Source organism: Corvus hawaiiensis, chromosome 19 (genome assembly GCF_020740725.1).
Source record: "Corvus hawaiiensis isolate bCorHaw1 chromosome 19, bCorHaw1.pri.cur, whole genome shotgun sequence".
In the NCBI taxonomy this organism is placed as follows: domain Eukaryota; kingdom Metazoa; phylum Chordata; class Aves; order Passeriformes; family Corvidae; genus Corvus; species Corvus hawaiiensis.
Genome location: NC_063231.1, coordinates 10,807,732 through 10,828,022, shown reverse-complemented (window position 1 = coordinate 10,828,022; position 20,291 = coordinate 10,807,732). Strand labels below are relative to the sequence as shown.

The window sequence follows — 20,291 nt, the reverse complement described above, 5'->3', positions numbered from 1 at the left end:
CTCTCCTCTCCTCTCCTCTCCTCTCCTCTCCTCTCCTCTCCTCTCCTCTCTCCTCTCCTCTCCTCTCCTCTCCTCTCCTCATCCAGTCTTTCAGGCAAACCTGTTGTGCTCACCTTGGCCATGCCCATGCCAGGGTGAGGAGCAGGGAGCTGTGCCCAGCCAGGTAGCAAGCACCCTTCTCTGCACAGCCCAGCTCTTGCTTCCCTCCTGCCCAAAGCTGCATTGCCTCATCCGTGCACAGCTCTGCTCCAGGTGGATCAGAGTTGGAGATCATCGTGTTCGTGGTGGCACCTTGGCATGTCCTGAGGGGCTGAAAGCCCAGGAGCCGTCCTGGCTGCATTCTGAACAGGATCAGGCTGCAGCAGGTGACCTTGGAGCAGAGAGCTCTGGACATTGGAGGCAGATGTTCAGGATGCAGGTGCAGGAATGGCGGGGATGTGGCATCCCAGTGGAGCAGCCGTGTCCCCGCTAGCACGGCGCACACAAAGAGATGAGTGATGTGTTTCGGCCAAGGTAGGAGCAAGTCGTATGAAAGAACCAGCCAGGCTTTGGAGGGGCTGTTCTCTGCACAGCCAGGTGAGGATGATCTCCAGCCCCTCGCACGATCCGGGAGCGGAGGGAGCCCAGCAGGGACACTCAGCGAGCGCTCTGGGGCAGAGCTCAGCGGGCCCTGGTGTGGCTGCGGGTTCGTGTGAGCGCCTGCTGGTGCTGCCTCCACTCCTCTGCCATCCTCCCCTCCACCCTTCTGCCCACCCCTCCTCGATCCCCAGCCGTCATCCCCTCCTCCCCGAGTTTACTGCAGCGTCACTGCTCCCTCAGCCCAGAGCAAGGCTACCGGAGAACAGCTGTGAATCACCGAGCCTGGAGGAGCCCGTTCTCCCGATGCCGGCAGAGAAGGAAGCTCTCCCGCAGTGATGCTCCCGTTTGGAATCACCAGCATTTCTCCTATGAGTCTCTGTGCAATATTCTTCCTCAGGCTCTAGCAAGAAGGAGCCTTTGCTTCACTTCTTGGCTTCCACCAAAGAACTTGCTGCAGACTGTGTGATGGACACGTCTGTTCATTGCAACTCTGGTTTTGCCAAAGTAAATATTGTTGCTGACAAAGATTGTTAAACTATTTACAGACTGAGTGTATTTAATATTTGTGTTACTGGAAGGACAGCACACGGAGATGAAGCTGCTGGGAGGAGGTCCAGCCTGGCCGTGGCTCCCGTGGTGCTTCCCCAGGGATGCTGGAGCTGTTGGAGGCAGCTCTGCAGCCCGGGCGGTGTCCCCAGTCCCTGGTGTTGTTGCATGCTGTATAAAGCACGTGGCAGTAGCTTTCAAGTCACTATTTAAAGCACCACTTTTCTATTGTACAAATGTCACAGGGCACTGCTAGGATAGACAATCACAGGTTGCATTTTTTAAAAAGAATTTCTTTTTCTAAGTGAGAGATTTTTTTGAAGCCAGTCCGTGGAGAATATTCAGAGCACTTGAACCAGAGTAGTGTTAGCTGCTCCACTGCGGCCTTGTACAGAGCTTTCCAGGTAACTTTCTCCTCTCAGCAAATGTATTTCCTTATTTAAAGGGATGCTGTCAGCTTCAAACCTGTAAGCAAGCACATTTCCTTACCTATGTTACCAGCAACACCTACATTATTAAAACCCGTGTCTTGCCACTCTGTCTGCTCGTGGTTTGCTGTTTGATTTCACTGTGGGACAGCCACAGCTATCCCATCTGCCACCAGCTCCATGCTCTGGGACAGTTACAGTCCTTCAAGGCCAGAAGAATTTCATTCATGGCAGCAGTTTCTCCTGGAAGATTTCTGGACACACCAGCCAGAGTCTCCTGTCTTTTTCTTCTGTTGGCTCTGGTTTTGCTTTGTTTTCCTGCAGGCCCCACTCCTTGGGTCAGGTCCCCCTCAAAAGGCAGAGCTGAGCCCTTGCCCAAGCCCCTTGGTATTTTTGTCAGCACTGGGCTGGTGGCTGCAGGGTGCTGGGTACAGGCAGAGCTCTGCCACAGCCAAACCTCCCACTGCCCAGAGGCAGAGCAGGCTGGGCCCTCACCCCGGGGGACCTTGCATCCTTCTCCACAGCAGCCCTTGGTGTCTGTTTCCAGATCCATCACATCTTTCCTTGGATTAGAAAAGGTTCCCCGGGTATTTACCCACCTGCATGCAAGGAGGGACTGCCCAGGTGGGCTAAAGGTGAAATGGCCCTGAGACATTGCTCAAGTGAATCTAAAACAATGAACAAATAACCAGTTCCTATGAACATCTTTTAATTGGACATTAAATTGGACATTGGCCCACACCCTGAAGCCAGGCGTGCTGTGATAACTGCCTGGGCTGGGCCAGGTCGTGGTCACTCAGAGAATGGGGAGACAAGGCTCAGCCTAGGATTATTTCAGGAATATCAGTGGACTGGAGCACTCCCCCGCCCTGTCTGCCTGCTGAGGAGAGCCTGCCCGTGCCGCTCCCCCTGCAGCAGAGCAGCTGGGGAGGCTGAGTGTCCCTGCTGTGAAAGGCGAAGAGCAGAGTGAATGGAACAGGGAGCCACAGCTCTGAAGGGCAGGAAGGAGCCCGTCAGGTGCCAAGGTTTGGAGCAGAGCACCTGGGGAGGCTGAGTCAAGGGCAGGGTGCTCTGCCTCAGAGCGAGGAGTGCTCTGGCCAGGACAACAGGACACAACAGCCACAGAGCCAGAGCAGGTGTGTGGTGTCTAACGAGGTGCTGGGTCACTCAGAGCACCTTCTCTGGTGGATTTTAGTGTAGCTCTGGTTCTGCACCCACAGGCACAGCATGGACACCCCCACAGATACCACAGGCTTCACCACACACAGTCCTGCAAGCCAGCAAATCTTCTCAGCTGCCTTCCTACACACACCAAACCCCTCTGGCCTTCTCGAGCCTGTGTGTGCTTTTGGGGCTGTTGGCACAGCTACACCTGCAGGGTGACACCCCTGCACCCAGCTCTCCCGCTCGGTTGAGCAGGGCTTTGCTGTTTGGACACACCACATTCTCCTGATGGGTGGCACAGGAGTCATGCCAAGACAAAGGCTGTCTGGCAGATGCCCCCCGGAGCAGCCACAGACTGTCCTGCTCTTCTATTTCCAACAGAACGGTGCTGTGTGTCTCCAGGAGGGGGAGTTTGTGCTTCACCTCGTTCTCCAAGCACTTGCACAGCTGTAAACACAAAGCAAAAATACAACAGCTGTTTCCTTTTCTTGTTCCTTAGAGCAGCCACTCCATCTTTCCCTGGGCCCTTACCACGCTCAAAGCAATGGCCACGTGTGATTTGTATCGGGATTCAAAGGGGAAATGGAGTTGCTTTAAAAAGCAGCACCTCTGTGTTAACAGAATCATGGAATCACTGAGGCTGGAAAAGCCCTCTCAGGCCATCCAGTCCCAGCTGTGCCTGATCCCCACCTTGTCCCCAGCCCAGAGCTCTGAGTGCCACCTCCAGCCCTTCCTGGGACACCTCCAGGGATGGGCACTCCAAACCTCCCTGGGCAGCCCCTGCCAAGGCCTGAGCACCCTTTCCATGGGGAAATTCCTGCTGCTGTCCACCCTGAGCCTCCCCTGGCCCAGCCTGAGGCCGTTCCCTCTCCTCCTGTCCCTGTTCCCTGCCAGCAGAGCCCGACCCCCCCGGCTGCCCCCTCCTGTCAGGGACTTGTGCAGAGCCACAAGGTCCCCCCTGAGCCTCCTTTGCTCCAGGCTGAGCCCCTTTCCCAGCTCCCTCAGCCGCTCCTGGGGCTCCAGACCCTTCCCAGCTCCATTCCCTTCCCTGGACACGCTCCAGCCCCTCAGTGCCTTTCTTGAGGGGCCCAGAACTGTCCCCAAGACTGGAGGCACCTCAGCAGTGCCAGCACAGAGGAAACCCCCCCGGAACACAGGTCTGAGCCCTTCATTTATACTTGCCTGGACCCCAAAGGACAGACAGGGCTGGGATGAAGGCCAGGGGATGAGGTCGGAGTTTTTCTGTGTTGCCTCAGCAGTGACACAGAGGGATCCTCAGTGAAGGCAGTGAAATGCCTGCAGGCAGGAAAATACCCCAGAGAGGGAATGAAGCATGAGTTCAACAAGGAGCAGTTGAGAGGGACTGAAATGTCCACAGATAACATTCCCTCCAGTATGCCCCAGTCACAGGGGAACAGAGCTGAGAGGGATCCACTCCCTCCTGCAGAGCATGGGACCATCCCATGCAGGGATGGACTCACATACAGCCACCAGCGCCTGTGAGCTCCTTCAGCTGTGCCAGCTTCCTCAGGGCAAACCCCAGGATGCAAAGGCAGGTGGCAGTGCCAAAGGAGCAGAATCCCAGAGCATTCCTAGTTCACAGAACACAGGGCTGTGAGGTGAGGAGCTGTGTTCTCTGGTGGCTGCCCAGTCAGGAAGGACCCTCCCTGGTGTGTGCTCAGATTTTGTCTTCTTCCTTCACCAAATGAGGGATCTTGGATTCTGACTGAAGAGTGAGGATAGCAGGTGACCCAAAAATCTTGAAAGTGTTGTGCTGGCAACAAAGAGCTCCAGAAAAAGGCTTGGTGTGGTGGGAACACAGAATTTAGGCAAACTGACAGACTTGAGCTGCGTGAACCTTTCACACTGTGCATCTCTACACAGAAAGACCTTCTTCAGCTCCGTTTGTCTTCCCTGCCTTCCCTTCTCTCGACACAACTGTCACCCTCCAAGTGATGAGACCCTGCAAGAGCTGGTGTCAGGTGATCCATCCATTCCCAACTATTCCAGATCCTGAGCTATGCCATGACCAAGGATCCCTGCAGGATGCTCTGGCTCTCCCCTCTCTGGTCTGAGCACTCTTGGACCGTCCCATCCAGCCCACTGGAGCAGGACAGGAATTCGTGGCCAGGCCCTCTCCCCCAACACTCTTTTTTTCCCAGTGGGGCTGCTGGGGCCCAGTTCTGCCCCCTTGACAGGACAGATTCCAAGCCCTCTACAGCTTCCAGGCAGAAGAGACACATCCCAGCACCGGGCAGTAGGACTTAGCCAGGACTCTCAGATCATGTGGGTCCTGCAGACCTTGACTGCTCTTGCAAAACTAAAGCAGCCATCACAGCTGGGAGCAGCAGCTGCCCTTCCCCTGGCATGTGGGCACGGCCATCTGCCCTCCTCACAGGGACAAGGTGTCCTGAGCCACCAGAACCTCCCTGTGCTGCAAACAGCGCTCGCCTGAGAGGCACCCGAACACACCGAGGGCCCAGCAATCTTCCAGAGAGAGAAAATAAATCCAGGGCTCCCTATACGTCTCTCACTTGGCACAAGCAGATTTGAAGGTTGCTTTCCTCTTCCACCTGGAGGACACGCCTGGAAGGCAGGTATTCCACAGCTCTCAGTGAACCTTCCCATTCATGTCTGACCTTACAAAATGAAAATAACAAGGTCACAGTCGCATCTTAGTTTTATTACAACTGACCTGCAGGCAAAAGGATAGAACTGTTACATAAACACTCTGATCCATGTATAATAGCTTAAACAGAGGAGGAAGTCAAACCAGGATACCGGATAAAATATTCGGAAGCTCTTTGAAGCAGTTATGTTCCTGAGCTTCATTTTACAGACAATAAGGCAACATCCCTGCAACATCAGCTTTTTGATATTTTTATACATTTTTTCTATGGTACAAGAAAAAAAAATAATAACCAGAATTCACAATGTACAGTTCTTACACTATTTTCACAGCTTCTGAACACTATACACCTTTTTTTTCTTTTTTTTTTAAATAAAGATACATTGCAATAAATGGTGCACCCTTAATAATTTATAATAATCTATGTTGAATAGGCTAAACCTGTCCTGTACAGCCACTCAGGCAACAGCACCTCACTCCTGTCACTGGCAGTCCAAACCTTTGCATTTCCACTCCCAGCAAACTGGTCCTGGGCTAGAGAAGGGTCAGCACCAGAGCACAGACCCAGCCACCCCAACAGGGCAGAGCAAGGCAGTCACGTCTGTTTTTGGGGAGGATCCATCTCAGTGCTGGCCCTCTGAAAGGTTTTTGGGCTCCCTGCTACCGGGGAGAAGGGAGTCAGACTTTAATACCCAAAGGGAGGGACAAAGCCCCACACGTGGCTGCCCTTCCTGGGTGTGGGTCTCTTCAGCCCCCACAGCCAGCACCCCTTGAGCCTGGAGCACTTGCAGTCTCATTCTGGGGGCTGAAGACTGGAGAGAGGAGTCACAGCTCCACAGGGATTTACCTGAGAGAGGCTCTGGGGATGGGGACAGAAAGACTGTTTTAGACATGCTGGGTCTATCTGATCCTTACGCAGGATGCACCAGAGCCGTCGGGAAGGAGCAGTTCCTGCAGAAACCTCTGCCTTGTCTGTTTGGGGAAGACTTTGCTGACTGCCTTGCCTGAGGAGCAGCCCAAGAGGAACATAATCCAGGAAGGGCAGGACCAATGGATCCCAGAGGCCCACACCAGCCTCAGTGCCAGCAGGAGCAGCTCCGGCAGCCAGCGGGACGCGTCGCCTTTGCGGCCGACAGGCACCAGCCGTGTCTGGGGCACGGCCCCGGCTCTCCTTCCCTGCTGGGATGTGCTGCTTGGTCTTCAGCGCTCGGCTTGGGCTGTTGGCACGGGGTGGCTTTGGTTGGACGTGGGGAGCCCCTCCTTGGGATCCTGCCAGCACCACGGTGTTTCCGTTCCCTCTGCGTCCTGGGTCCGGGCTTGCGGCCGAGCTCTGATGGGAGGTTGCTCTAACACTGATGAAGTCCTACCAAGCACCTAAATCAGACAGCTCAAAATGGAAAGCAGAGACCCTGCAGCCTCCATTTTATCCCTGGTGTGCTACTAAACACCTGAAAACTGCAGTATTTGGGGGGAAAAAAGTTTTCAGGAAAAATTAATCTTTGAAAAATATGTCAACTGAACAGCCAGAAAAGCTTGATGCGCTGTTTCACTTAGGAATGGACCAGAAGATGACAGCTTGCCTGGCCCTGCTGGGCCAGCTGAGAGGAGTTAGGTGCTCCTTCATCTCCACCTCATCTCCTTCTGCACCCAACAGTCTCAGAGAGTTTTGCTCTGGGTGTAGCACCAAGAGCTGTGGAGGTCACAGAAGAGGTTCAATCTCCCCGCGGTGGCGAACTGTCTCCAGCAAGCTCAGCAGGGTGTGACGGGCACAGAGCCCCGTGGCAGCCAGGGCCACCCCTCCATCCTGCCTGCACTGGCGAGAAGGAAGAGCTGAGGTTTGGAGTTGTGAGGGACATGGGGCTGGGAGGGCTGGGCTGGGCCAAAGGCACAAGCACCAGGGCTGGGGACAGCAGGAACACGAGAAACACTGGCCAGCACTCACAGCCATCAGCTGGTGGCCCGTTCAAGCAGCTGCAGCCTCTGTGGATGGCACTGGGTGAAGGCAAAGCAAAGCCAGTGGGTGGTGAGCACTGTGCACTATAAACCAGGTCAACAAGCAGGTTAAATTCAATCAAGTAGTTTAATAATTCTTCAGGTCAAAGGTCTTATCTTACCAGGTAACAATTTACAGGACACCTAGTTAAGAGTGAAGAGTGGCTGGCTTGGTAAAAGGAGGAAGAATACATTATGTCCCATCTCAATAGTTTAATGTTAGCCTCTTTCAACGCAACATATTTTTGGTAAAGACATATTCACTATATTTAACATGATCTCTCTTTAACAGGAAGTTCAGCTGAGCACACTGTCCCCAGAAAGTACACTGCGACTGTAAAGCAACAGAATTTCATAGCAGTAAATCTATTGCACTTTGTGAAGAATAAAATTCTCCTTTGCCTTTCCAGCTCCAGAAGGCAAAGCATCTTGTTGGTTAAGCAAGTTCTTCTCCCTCCAGGCAAAGTCTCTTAATGTTCAGACAGACAACGCCTAACTTTTTGTTTGTTTGCTTTTTATTATTACTTGAAACAACAATTGGAAGAGTTTGAGAGAAAAATCTTTCCAGTAGCTGCTGAGGAGTCTCCAAGTTTTGAGTCTAGAAATGAATTTTAGGTGCTATCCAATCACGGTCAACAAATAAATGTACTTATTTCCACATTTCATGAGTATGTCCACAAAAGAGCAAGATGAGGTCTCTCTGTGACCAACACTAACACTGTGTGATCAGGTATTACAGGGATGCACTTTATATGTGACAACAGTATACAGACAGGATGGAAATAACACCAATATTATTGCACATGGTGTCTGGGCGAGCATTAAAAACACTGCAATATGTGATGAAAATTCTTTACAGCTTGTTTTCTCTCAGCCCTTTTTCTAGAGTTTGATGTAGCAGCAGTATCAATCCACGTACATTGGAGAGCTGGGAGTTGCTGGCATTTGATCCAGGATTTTACAAACATAGCATGCAACATCCACTGTGCGTTCCTCATACATCAGGATGAAGGGATGTTTCTGGAATCAGATAAAAAACAACAAAGTTACGGTCACCCTCCTGGCATGCGCTCCTCAGATAAAAACTGAGCAGGCAAAGTTGTCTGGGGCAAGAACACGGCTTTGTGGTGGCTGTAGGACACCAGGACATGGCCTGGGCCATGGCTTTTCCACACTGGGAATCCACGTCTGTAACGTGGGAGGTTAATGGAGGTGGGACAGGACTCCAGAGGGTCAGGAGCTGACAGGCAGGAGGTAGTGAGGGTGCAGGACCAGCAGCTCCTCTGTAGCATTGATATTTACTGAAATACTTTCAAGAGAGGTTTCATCATGAGCTTTGTCACAGTGGGGAGAGTGACAGGAGTCACAGGGAGTGGCTTGCAGAGGTCAAACCCAAGCCCTGCTCTCCTGAGCCCTGACCCTATGCTCTGCCCACAGCAGGCAGCACTTGGCAAGATCAGAGCAGCTGATCTCATCAGGGAGGTTCTGGACCAGGACATCAGGCAAACCCCTTTCACACCAGGAGATGTGAAACCCCAGGGCTGATTGTGGAACCAGGGCCTCTGAAGAGGTGCCTTCCAGGTGCCCAGAGCTCCCTGAAGGAGCACAGTTGCCACATGTGACTGATCCAGGCCAAAAGCATTGCTGCCCTCTCTCCTTTAGACCCCCACCACAGACAGGCCCTTCTGCTGCCCAAATCCAGGGCTCGGCTCCTTCAGATCTCACTTCTGCCTGAGCCCAGCCCCGTGTGAGCTGTGTGCTGGAGGCACTGACAGATGCAGCACTGAGAACTCACCAGAAGCTCTTTGTACTTTGGCCTTTTGGACTCGTCCTTTGTAAGGCTAAAGAAAGCATAAAGATAATTAGGAGAACATGGGATCAGGGAAAACATTACAGACATCAAACACAAACTTTTACAGGACACGATGCTGTCGCAGTGGGACTCACCACCTCTGGTTTTCTGGAAAACCCATCCTTGCATTGTGAGTGACCACAGGAGCAACTTCCCTCCCTCCCTCCTCCCTCTCAGCCATCCCAGCTGTGCAGGCAGGGACTGGGGCTGTGTCTGACACAAATGTCCTGCCATGGAAACTTCCCTCCTTACCATGCCTCTCTCTAGCACAGCCTCTCAGAGGTTTTCTCCTAATTCCTTTCCTGAAGAGCAGTTTCCAAGGTCTGCCCTTCAGTCCCAACCCAGACAAATCCCCTATCACCTCCAAACCACTAAAATGTGAGAGGTCCTCACCCATATGCTGGTGCAGGAACATGAAAAGAAGCCAGGAAGTGCTGGACACATGACCCTTGCCAAACACCAGCCAAGAAAACGAGCCAACTCCAAATGCTTTCAGCAGCACACACTTACCACAAGTTGACGAAGTTGATGAAACTTGGGGAAAACTCCCGTTCCTCTGAGTTACTCAGCTGTGGTGGGTCTCCTTTCACTACCTGTGTCAACTGGTCAAATACACTGTTCCACTTGGGGTAGGGGAATCGCCCCGTGGCCAGCTCGTACTGCAGAGAGACAGCAACAGCACCAGGCAGGTTTACATCAGGTAAGTTCAGTCAGGGCAAGAAAATGCCTGCAACGACCTTGAACCCCCCAGAAGAAAGACTGAGATGAGATCCTTCATCCTATTTCCTATATGATTCTAAGCAGAATTTACCCAGCAGTAAATTCTGCTGCCTGTGTGAGGAACATGGCCAGATTTACCCTGACCAGGCCATGCTTTTGTGCTGGCCATGTCTGCTCTTCCACTGGCTACAAAACAAACCAGTGCAGGAGAATAAAATCCTCCAGTCCCTTCCCAAGCATCCTAACAACCACTAGAGAAAATGGATAATGAGAATAATACAATCATATGATATCTCAAGTTGGAGAGGACCCATAAGGATTCCCAAATCCAACTCCCTGCTCCTCACAGGATAATGAAAATGAGGTTTTTTAAACATCAGTGGTGAAAACAGAAGCTACTGGTTCATACTTAATTGCTTGTGCTTTCTCTTCTGCTTCACAACCTGAAGAAAGTTAAGAGCTTCTCACTGTATCAGTGTGTGCAGGTAGCAGTGCTGTGGTTAAGCCAGTGAGGAATCAGAATCCCAGAATCCAGGATTAACCAAAGTCTCTGTGCAGCCAAAGCACAGCAGCTGCCAGGGCTGTCAGAGGCTTATTCACACAGGCTGGGTGCTCTGCTCTGCACCACCACGCTCAGCACCCCTCCTCATCTCAGATTTTGAACACAAAATCCATTTACAATCCAACACCTCTTCCCTGCTCCCATCTTGCTCTCTGCAAAACACAGCTGCAGGGGCTCAGGAGAGCCATCTACCAGGAGAGCATTCAGATTGTTCCTGAGGCTGAAGTGCTCATTTCAATCACAACACCCACAGGAGCTGGGCTGCGCTGCCCACGTGTGACACCCCCACGCTGCACAGGGCAGCCAGGCTGCCGAGCCCCTCACTCACCAGCGTAATCCCCAAGCTCCAGACATCTGAGCGCACGTCGTAGCCTTGCCTGGACGCGCTGGGATCTATCCTTTCCGGCTGAAACAGGAAGAAGGACCAGTCAAGCTCTGTGCCGTGCAGGAAGCAACAAGAAGCATCTGCAAACCTAGAAAGAACTCTGAGCCTGGCACAGCTCCGGAGGCAAACCTGTGGCCAGGGCAGCCATCCAACCCCAGCAGAGAAACATCTCGAGGAATCACTTAAAACACTGATTTTTATGGAGGTATGGTGTAAAAGGGATCAGAAATGGCAACTTATCACAGTCCAATGCGTCGGGTTTTTCTTCTTTTTGCACAAATACCTTGAAAAATTGTGACTGTCTTATTTATTCAGTTTTGTTTAACTTTGGGATCTCTTTAGCACGAAGTCTCACTTTCTCTGTTTTCACAGCCAAGTTGTTCCCAAGGGATCATAAGAACTGGAATCAACATCTCATCCACCACCCTGGGGAGTGAGGCTTAGCAGCATCTACCAGAACTCTTCTCCCCATCCAGTGCTGGTTGCCAAACCTAAGAAACTATTAAAAACAATGTGCTTTAAGAAAATCTCCTCTTAACAAGGTTTTGGTCATCCCCTTGAAGGCAACTATGATGTTACAAGGCTTTAAGACATCCAAAATGCCTTTCATAGAAAGCAATATTGAGCCAGACATGGGTGATTCACACCTAAGAGCAAGTTATCCAGAGATGAACCAGCAAAAAACACCTTTATGCCTTGCATGTCATCTTTATGAGAAACCTCAGTCTGCCTTCTTCAGTTAAAAATATAATAATTAACGTGTCAAAAGAAACAGGGTCTCATTCAGTTTTGACTACAACAATAATAAAGATACCTGAGCAATAAATTCTAAATTAAGGGGTACAGGCAATATCCTGAAAGCCCTGGTTGCTTTGTAAGATACATTTTAATACAATTTCATGGCAGATGCAGCAGAAAAGTGCAGCAGCAGCTGACCCAGCCCTGAACTCTACTGGGGACACATCATGATGTCTGGAAGCTGCCACCAGCTCTGGACACATCAAATTACGAGGATGCTGGCCTGGCCAGTGCTGTGACCCCCACACCACAAATGCACAGGGATGTGCCACAGCAGAGCAGCTGCCAGGCTGCAGATGAAGGAGGGGACTGCACAGGGAGCAGCTGCTCTGGGCAGGGCCAAACTGCTCAAAGGGACTGGTGGGATGGGCAGCACTGGTGAGACAGAGCTGGTGTCTCAGGCACCCACGAGGGGCACCCTGCTCCTGTGACCGAACAGAGCACCGGGGATTTGGCCCTAGACCATGGTGGCACAGTTAAAGGGAAAGCAGGACAGACCAAAATAAATCCCATCTAAATACAGAGCAGGAAGAATGCTGAGAATTTTCCATGTAGATCACATGGGAGCAATTAACACCAAGGAAGGAAGAGTCACCATGTCACACTCTGGGGACCTGGACGAGGGCTGCAGACAAAGCCTGGCTCAGGCCAGGTGTCCTTCTGATGCCAAGTGCAAGCAGGAAAGAACATGGCTGAGGTGGAGAGCCATCTCTGGATGTGCTCATGGGGTGAAGGGACGGGGTATGGATGCATCAGAGACAGGTACAGGCTGCCAAGGGGCTGCTAGAGGTGAAGTGCCTAATTTCATGTGAATCTTGCTTCTTATGTGCAGTGAAGCTTATTAAGCTTTGGGATCTCCTCCTGAGCACACAGGACTCACAGAAGCTGAGCTCATTGCTAAAGCCTGGGTTTAGGAGCACAGATGTGAGTCATTCACACAAGCAACCGAGGCACCACAGTCACACTGTGCTGGGTAAAATCTCTTCTAAGGTCATACCCTCCTCTCCAGGTGACCAAGGACAAAGCTGTGAACACTGTGTTCCCTCTGGGTCTGTATGGCAGTGACAGTCACTGCAGGGGTCACGCAGCATCCTATGCCACAGCTTGCCCTGGTCCCAGGGAAATGACCCAGCTCCTTGGCCAGGGAGTGACACAGAAGAGCAAAGGACACACGATGTGATGAGTGAAGAGCTGCCCAGTCCCTCTGCACCGCCAGGACAGCAGCAGAGACGCTGGCTCTGCGTGCATCACTTCTGCACCTAGACAGGAGAGCAGAGTAGTGTATCAAAAAATACTTCAGCCAAAATATTCATCTCTGCTTGGATGTTGAATTCAGATGTTCCTTTCAAAATCCCCTCTGTTCTTTAATTTCCTGTCCCTCCCCCTTGCCCAGGCCAGCCATGAAGCCCATGACTGCCCAGAGATTATCAGCAGAGATCATATTTCCAGAAAATGGCCTTTCCTCCCCTCCTATTTCCTTTACATATTTACTCTGAGAGAACCTTTCATTTAAAAACTTCTCCAGCAGCATTTTCCAGGTGGAGACACTGCTTTCCGTTCGCATGGGGCTGCCATCCCCTCCCAGCTGGCTTTCCTAACCACACCTGAATTCCTTGATCCCAACAGCAGGAAAGTGATGGGCTGGTGGACAGAGCACACCTGCTAGTCACAGAAAGATTGACAGCAACGTTATTGAAGGCAACCAGGTCCCATTGGGCTTGGCACAGCATATTCTCAACAACCTGATTTGTCTTGTTAGAAAAGGCAAATGTGGCCATAATAAAGCTGGCCTAGTGCAGGGCATGGTCTGGACCCCAACCAACTCAAGCACAAATAATTTGCATCAGTAAATGCTTCACCTGACAGAGTTCAGAGTGGAACTGCTGTGTGTTGAGTGGGAAGGATTTACAGTGGAACCTCAAAGGTGGCCTTAGCTTACGGCTACTAATATCCATGAAAATATAAAATAAGCGTTGCTAAATGTAGAGTTTTATAAAAACCTATTGCTAGTGTGACACATAAGGACTCCTGGAAAACCAGTGTCTGGAGTGTTTGGTAAGCTGGGTTCTGGCTGGCTGCTGACTCACAGGAGCAGACAAAGAACAGGGAACACTCAGGAGGGACAGAGGATCCTAGGACAGGAGAGCAGGAAATCCCAGGGGAGCACCAGTGTGTAGCTGGGGCAACATGGTGGGAACAGCTGCTCCTGTGACATAAACCACAGGTGAGACCAACACAGGGAGTTTGCACAATTCTAGGGTCTACATTTGCAAAAGGATGTTGAAAAAATGGGAGCTTATAGCCCAGCCATAAAACACAAGCTGATCTGCCTTAAGGGAATAAGGTGCTCAGCCCCTAATCTCAAAGAAAAGCTCAAGAGGTGACTACATCCGAGGCAGAAAGTACCTGCTGGGGCAAAGGGCTCCGACAAGAACAGGGCTCCTTAACTCTGCAAATGGAGAAGAAACCATAGCCCACAGCCAGCCATTAACACAAGAGTTACTCATATTAAATGGAGGTATTAGGAGCATAATGAATGACCAGGACAACTTTATGGGCACTGTGGCAGATTCTCCAGCACCTGAAGAGGCATCTTTAATGCAGGACTTCGGAGATCTTCCCTGTCCGGTGTTATTTTGAAAGGCCAGCATCCAGTACCCTAGAGCTTAACACACATCCCTCTTGGCATCTTCACCACCCTGATGGTCACATTCTGGCTTCCAATCAGCCTTCTGGGAGCTTATCAGGGCAGCAGGGGCTACCCTGGGCCACCCCAGCACAGCCAGTCAAGCCCTGAGCACGGCAAATCTGCAGCAGCCAGGAGCTGTTTCCAGCTGAACACCCAGTGTCTCCTGAGAGCAGCTATCTCCCAGACCTGACTTTTAGGCACTTCCCCTTAAATCCCAGTAGCCAAAATTATGGTTTTTTCCCCTGCTTTTAATACTCTCTTCCACAGAACTCACGTCCTGCCTGCAACACTTTGGGCAAGCAGTCAGCTTACACAGGTGGCTCCTGCCACAGGTTGCTATAAGCTGCCTGTGCAGCCAAGCATCTGAAGGGCCAAGGAGGAAAATCCCATCCTGCCGTGTCCCTGGCAGGACAAGGGTGGGAACACTGAGGCTCCAGCCCAGGCTCAGCACTGCAGCAGTGTTGGGGTCCCTCCCCTGCCGTGTAGCCCTGGGAGAGGGGCCCTGAGGGCACAGACACGGGGCTTCCCTGTCCCTGCTCAGCCTCGTTCCCATTGGTTGGTTTGTGTTCCCTGTGCGGGCAGAAGGACCCTTGGTCCTGTGACTGGAACAGTTCCTGGGCAGAGCTCCGGCCATGCGGGTGGAGAAATAAACATCTCTCTGAAACAGCTAGCAAGAATCTGTCTGTCCGTATATATTTCCTTTCCACGGGACTCCTGGTTTGGTATATGCGTGTTGCAGGATCCCCACTGCAACACAGCAGGGCTGCCAGGCACAGGCTCCACACCGTGTGATCTCAGGGGCCACGTCTGAACAGGAGAAGTCCCACGCAGGGCAAACCTCAGGGACGATTTTCGCCAGTGAATGAGTAAGCAGAGGTCACATTCCAAGTTGAAAGCATGTGGGTGGCAGCAGTGGCACACGAGTGGGGATGGCTGCACTCACAGCTCAGGCATCTCCCCAGCATTTGCTTCATCACAGGCAGCAAAGCCTGCATTCAGTCTGCCCTGCTTGCAGAGGGATGGTGCCACATGTCTCTCAGTCTCCTCCCAAATCTGTTTTCTCAGTCATAAAAAACTATGGCTGGGTGCCAAGTTTCAGAGGCAAGCGGAAAAAATAAAAAGTCCAACATACAGTAATATTCAGGAGCATCCAAGAGGATGAATTCAAACCCACAGTGAAGAAAACTGACTGACTGAGCCTGGTTAAAACCTGGGCATTGGGACAGGAATGCAAAGCTCAAACAGGCTCTTTTTTTTAGTGGCTCTGCTTGGGAAGAGGATTCAGAGAACTCCTGCATCCCTACAGCCTTCCCCTCCACGGCTGGGAAAGAGGGGTCAGAGCTGTCATTGTCACCTGCCTTGGGAAATTTTCCTTTTCCTTACATGGCCTGATCTCTGCCTGAACATCTGAACACAAGGACATCCAGCTGGCCCTGATACCGATGCCAGCAGTGACTGTCCACCTTCACCAGGGAGAAGTGAGAAGCCACAGTTTTGCAGCCAGAGGCTCCAAGCTGACCTGGAAAAAGGACCTGAGTGACCAAGGATGACAGTGACACCATCACACTCTACTCCTGGAGGTCTCGAAGGAGCAGGGCAGGGCAGGACATCCATCCTCATGCTGGCTGGGTCCCCTCCTCTGCCCCTGCCTAAACCAAGCACTTTCAGTCTCACCCTTCCTCTCTGGGTTCACCGCAGCATTGAGAATGCAAAAGCAGTCATGTCACAAAGGCCACCAGCCCCAGCCTGGCACACAGAGCCCACTTCTAGCCAGAGGCAAGGCAGGGACCACAGGGAGCAGGACACAGGGAGGGTGCAGGGCTGGCCAGGAGCAACCTCAGCTCCTTGCTGGGTGAAGGCTGTGGAACCCCACCTGGAGCAAACCCCCAGCACAGGGCACGGGTGAGGAGGGCTCAGAACAGCCCAGGCTGCTCCAGGGGTCAGTGGCTGCCTGGGAACTTGGTCCTGCCTTTCTTTCCTTCAGAGAACACGAGGTACCAACACGTAGGCCTTTGCTCACTGTAACAATTGCAGGGGAACTGAAAGCCAAAAGCAAAACAAACTCCCAGTGCTGCAGCGCCAAGGCTGAGGCGCCGCTCACTGTGACAGCTCCAACAATTTTGGTTCAAGCACACAGCACTTGCTTGGCAGCTGGACATGGCTTCTGCTGCCTCCTCAGACCACTCGCAGCCAGACTGGCTGACATGCAGTGTCATTCTTACCAACAGCTATGTGGGGACCAGGTTCCTTCAGGGGGCAAGTGCCATGGGGTTGGTGGGCCTTGCAAAACAAGACACTATCATCAGGGAGAAGCATCCAGCAGCCCTTAGCAGAGCCTCCCTGGCTGAATAGAGCTACTACTCTTGGCCTATTTTACACTAAAAAAAATACTGTTTTCCTTTTGAGAGGAATGTGGCGGCCTGACTCCTTCCCAGGTATATCCAGCTTTGATCACAGCATCCCTTCAGGCACAGCCTCTGCTGGCTTGGAGAAACAGCTGGCAGACGTGCCTGCACACTGGGGACATCTCCCCATTTCCCAGGCTTCCCAGTACATGGAAACGCTCATGTACTTGGAAAGGAGTCACTGAGGCTGGAGGGCAGCAGGGAAGAGGGCAGTCGTCTCCCACATCGCTTGCCAGCTGCTGGCTGCCCCACAAACCCTGTGCCATGCCAAGGCTCTGAAAAACACCAAGTGAATTGCAACACTTTTGCTCACTTAAAAGTCCACCCAAGTCTGGAGCTGCTGATGGAGCTGCACAAATCACAGAGAGCACATGGACAGACAGACAGGAAGAAGGAAAACCAAAGGAAGCACTCGCCCACCCACGTCCCAGGGGAAAGGAAGCACTGCAGCTATTTACAGACCTGTCAGGAACTGTCATAGCATAACTATACCAACAGCCTGAGCAGAGCTGACCACCTACCCACAGCTCAAAGAAAGATCAGAGTCAGGGCAGACAGGTTTTGCCTTGGACACCACAGTCAGATAAAAACGATCTGAGAGCCATGGCTTGGGCCAGATGGGAACCCTACCTTAAAAGAGAGGTATTTTCCTTTTTTCTACATGGTGGTAGATAAAAAGAATTCAGAAAACAGTATTTTTCAGCATAAAGAGCCACAAATATGCAACAAAAATTAAATACAGGCACTAAAATTGAAGTTATATGAACAGCAGCAGGCATACAGCTCCCTGCACAAGGTACCCCTGGCTCATGTGAGAGCAGAGATGCATTTTCAAAGCACCCTGAAGAAGCACTGAAGGGTTTAAAACCCTCAGACAGCTTCCAAAATCACCACTACAGCTTTTCTCTCCGGGAGGGGGAGGGCAGCAAACAAGCAGGACAGACTCCCAGGAGCCACAACTCAGCCCCAGCAATTTCCACACAGCTGCTCTGCTACTGCTGCTCTCCAGAATCACATTCTCCTGGAATGAAGTTCTGGCACACTTTGGAATTAAAGTGGTTTACAAAAATCACTATAATTCTGCTCTGCAATAACTCCTGTGACATAATCTTACCAGAGCAAATGGATTTCTTGCAGACCAAGACAAACCCGCACTCTGACAGCCCTGCTCCCCCGGGTGCTGGTGTTTTGGAACTGCTGGAAGGCACAGAGCTCCTCTCCACTCCAGCACCACAGCCCTGGCAGCAGCAGAGGAACCCAGCAAAAACCCAGGAATTTGGTCACTTTGCCACAGCCTGGATGACACTGCCACAGCAGCGCTCAATCCAGAGCTCAGTTTCATCCAGGAAAGGGGTGTTCATCCCACAGGAAACAGGCTGAGGATGGGGGGGGGGGGGGGGGGTGAGATCCCACAGAGCCCAGGGCTCATCCCACTCACCGCCATGTATGGCCGGCACCCTGCATCCCGCGTTTTGGCAATGGAGTCCACGAGCTGTCCGCTAATGCCAAAGTCACAGAGTTTAATATTTCCATTTCTGTCCAGAAGAATATTGGAAGGTTTGATGTCTGCAGGGGAAAGAAATTTAAAGCAGTAAGTCACGGCTGGAGGTTTCGATTTCAAGCAGAGCAGCTGCAGAGGATCGAGGCCGGCAGTGCCGCGCCGTCGCCGTCACCCTTGGCGCTGGCACCCAGGATCCTGTGGGAGCACGAGGGGATGGAGCCAGCCCCAGAGATGCCACGTGCCCAAAGGCAGAAGCAGATGCCCAACCAACCCAAAAATCACACTTACATGGAAAAAGCACAGGCTGGAGGGGCAACAGAACAGGCTCTTGTTCAAAACCTGCACTCAGACCCGCGGCGGTGCAGGTGCTATTTACACTTTAAAGGCCACTAACAATTCTTGCAATTATTTTAACAGAAAAGAAGAAAAGACATGAACTTAAAAAAAAAAAGACACGAAGAACTCACCTCTGTGAATGATTTTCAAGTTTTCTTTTAAGTGGTTTAGTGCTTTCACAGTCTAGGAAAGAAAAATAGATGAAAAATAAGCAGATGTCGTAAGAGTCCTGTGATTATTAAATTTCTGGAACTCCAAGAACAGGGGGGAAAAGCATTTAATACATTGAGATATCAATGCTGTAATGTGCCACGTAATAAAAGCAATTTTCTCTGATCTTTTTCTGCAAACAGAAGGTGATATAAGAGAGAGCATGGACTTCAGTGAACACACATGCCCTGTGACCTGGAAAGATCCCACTCTGGGAGAGGGAAGCAAGGGGTGAAGCCTGAACAATCTCTGTTGTTAATTATCCTGAGCAATAATTTATTTCAAGCCCTATGCTGTATTTTTTTTCAGCAGGTCACAACTATTTCAATTACCTGACTTTTCATTAGGCCAGAACTTGCAGGTTAAATCAAGAAAACATCAGCCAGGTTCTCCAGTGCTTTTGGGAGCCTTTGCACAAGACTGCCAGAAGCCTCTCTGGTCTGGGCTGGTGCCTGTGCTGCTGGTGCCCACATTCAAGCAGACAGAGCAGGATGCTGGTCCTGGGGTCTGTTTATGAACTGATTACTGACCCCAGGACCTCCTTTTACACCATGTAACACACCGTGGAAAAGTCACGAGCACCCTGGAGAACCATTCCCAGTGTGGTGCAAACAGCAGCAGCAGTTGTACTCCACAGACCAACCAGCTTTTCACATGGAGAGTGATCAGAACTTTTCAATTATCTTCAACAAAAAGGTTTAATGAAATACTCACAGCTAAAGTGATTTTGCCTAAGATTTCTTCTGGAATAACATCATCTAATACACTATATACATATTTGTAAAACTTATCAAATGAGGTAGACATGAGCTCCATACAGATCCAACAGTCACCCTGGAAAGAGAAAAGAATCTGTGTTACTGTTGAGATAAAAATGAGAAATACAAATCCAGAGAGCATACAGAGACCTGCTGAATCCAATGAAATACATTAACAGCAACATGCATTCGATGGAAAGGCTGGAATTCAGCTTGATTAGTTTTAGCAATTTGCTCCCAACTCCATTCACAGCAGAGGCATCTACCTGCCCCGCTCACATCTGGCTCAAGGCATGGGATGACACGCTGGTTGGGACAAACTGCACACTCCTGTGGTAAAAGCAACAAATAGAGGAGAAACTTCCCCAAGTCCTTACCCTATTGAAGGCAGATTTTTCCTGACCAAAGAAAACACAAACCAACCCAACTCTACGTTAACACATGGAAATAAAATTAAGAACCCTAGGAATTTTGCTGGAGGAGTGGCAAAGGCCCCAGCTCCATCCTGCACAGCCAAATGACTTTGGTGTGAAACAATCTCCTCATTCTCTCATGCTCAGGAGAGCCAGGAGCAATTCTCCAGTTAAATTTAGCTGGTGGAAAAGCTTGTAGAGCCACGTGTTTTAAGGCCAGAAAAGGCTTTTCTGCCACTCAGATTGACCTTCTGTGAAACACAAACCAATGAGCTGCACCTGCCAAGTTGCTCCAGCCCAGAAATTTGGGTTAGGGGGAACAGA

The 20,291-nt window shown here is 51.1% G+C and overlaps 1 protein-coding gene across 2 annotated transcripts in view; it reads right to left on the bottom strand.

The window, feature by feature from the left end:
* Positions 1 to 5,379: 5,379 nt before the first annotated feature.
* MAP2K4 (mitogen-activated protein kinase kinase 4) overlaps positions 5,380 to 20,291 on the bottom strand; it is a 76,475-nt gene continuing 61,563 nt past the window's right edge. For both annotated transcript variants that reach the window (XM_048323591.1, XM_048323592.1), the window contains 7 exons: positions 19,511 to 19,630; positions 18,718 to 18,769; positions 18,188 to 18,315; positions 10,801 to 10,878; positions 9,701 to 9,849; positions 9,134 to 9,179; positions 5,380 to 8,358 (listed from right to left, as the gene is read on the bottom strand). In XM_048323591.1, the coding sequence (XP_048179548.1) occupies positions 8,245 to 8,358; positions 9,134 to 9,179; positions 9,701 to 9,849; positions 10,801 to 10,878; positions 18,188 to 18,315; positions 18,718 to 18,769; positions 19,511 to 19,630 (687 nt within the window). In that variant the 3' untranslated portion in view covers positions 5,380 to 8,244. The remainder of the gene's footprint in view (positions 8,359 to 9,133; positions 9,180 to 9,700; positions 9,850 to 10,800; positions 10,879 to 18,187; positions 18,316 to 18,717; positions 18,770 to 19,510; positions 19,631 to 20,291) is intronic.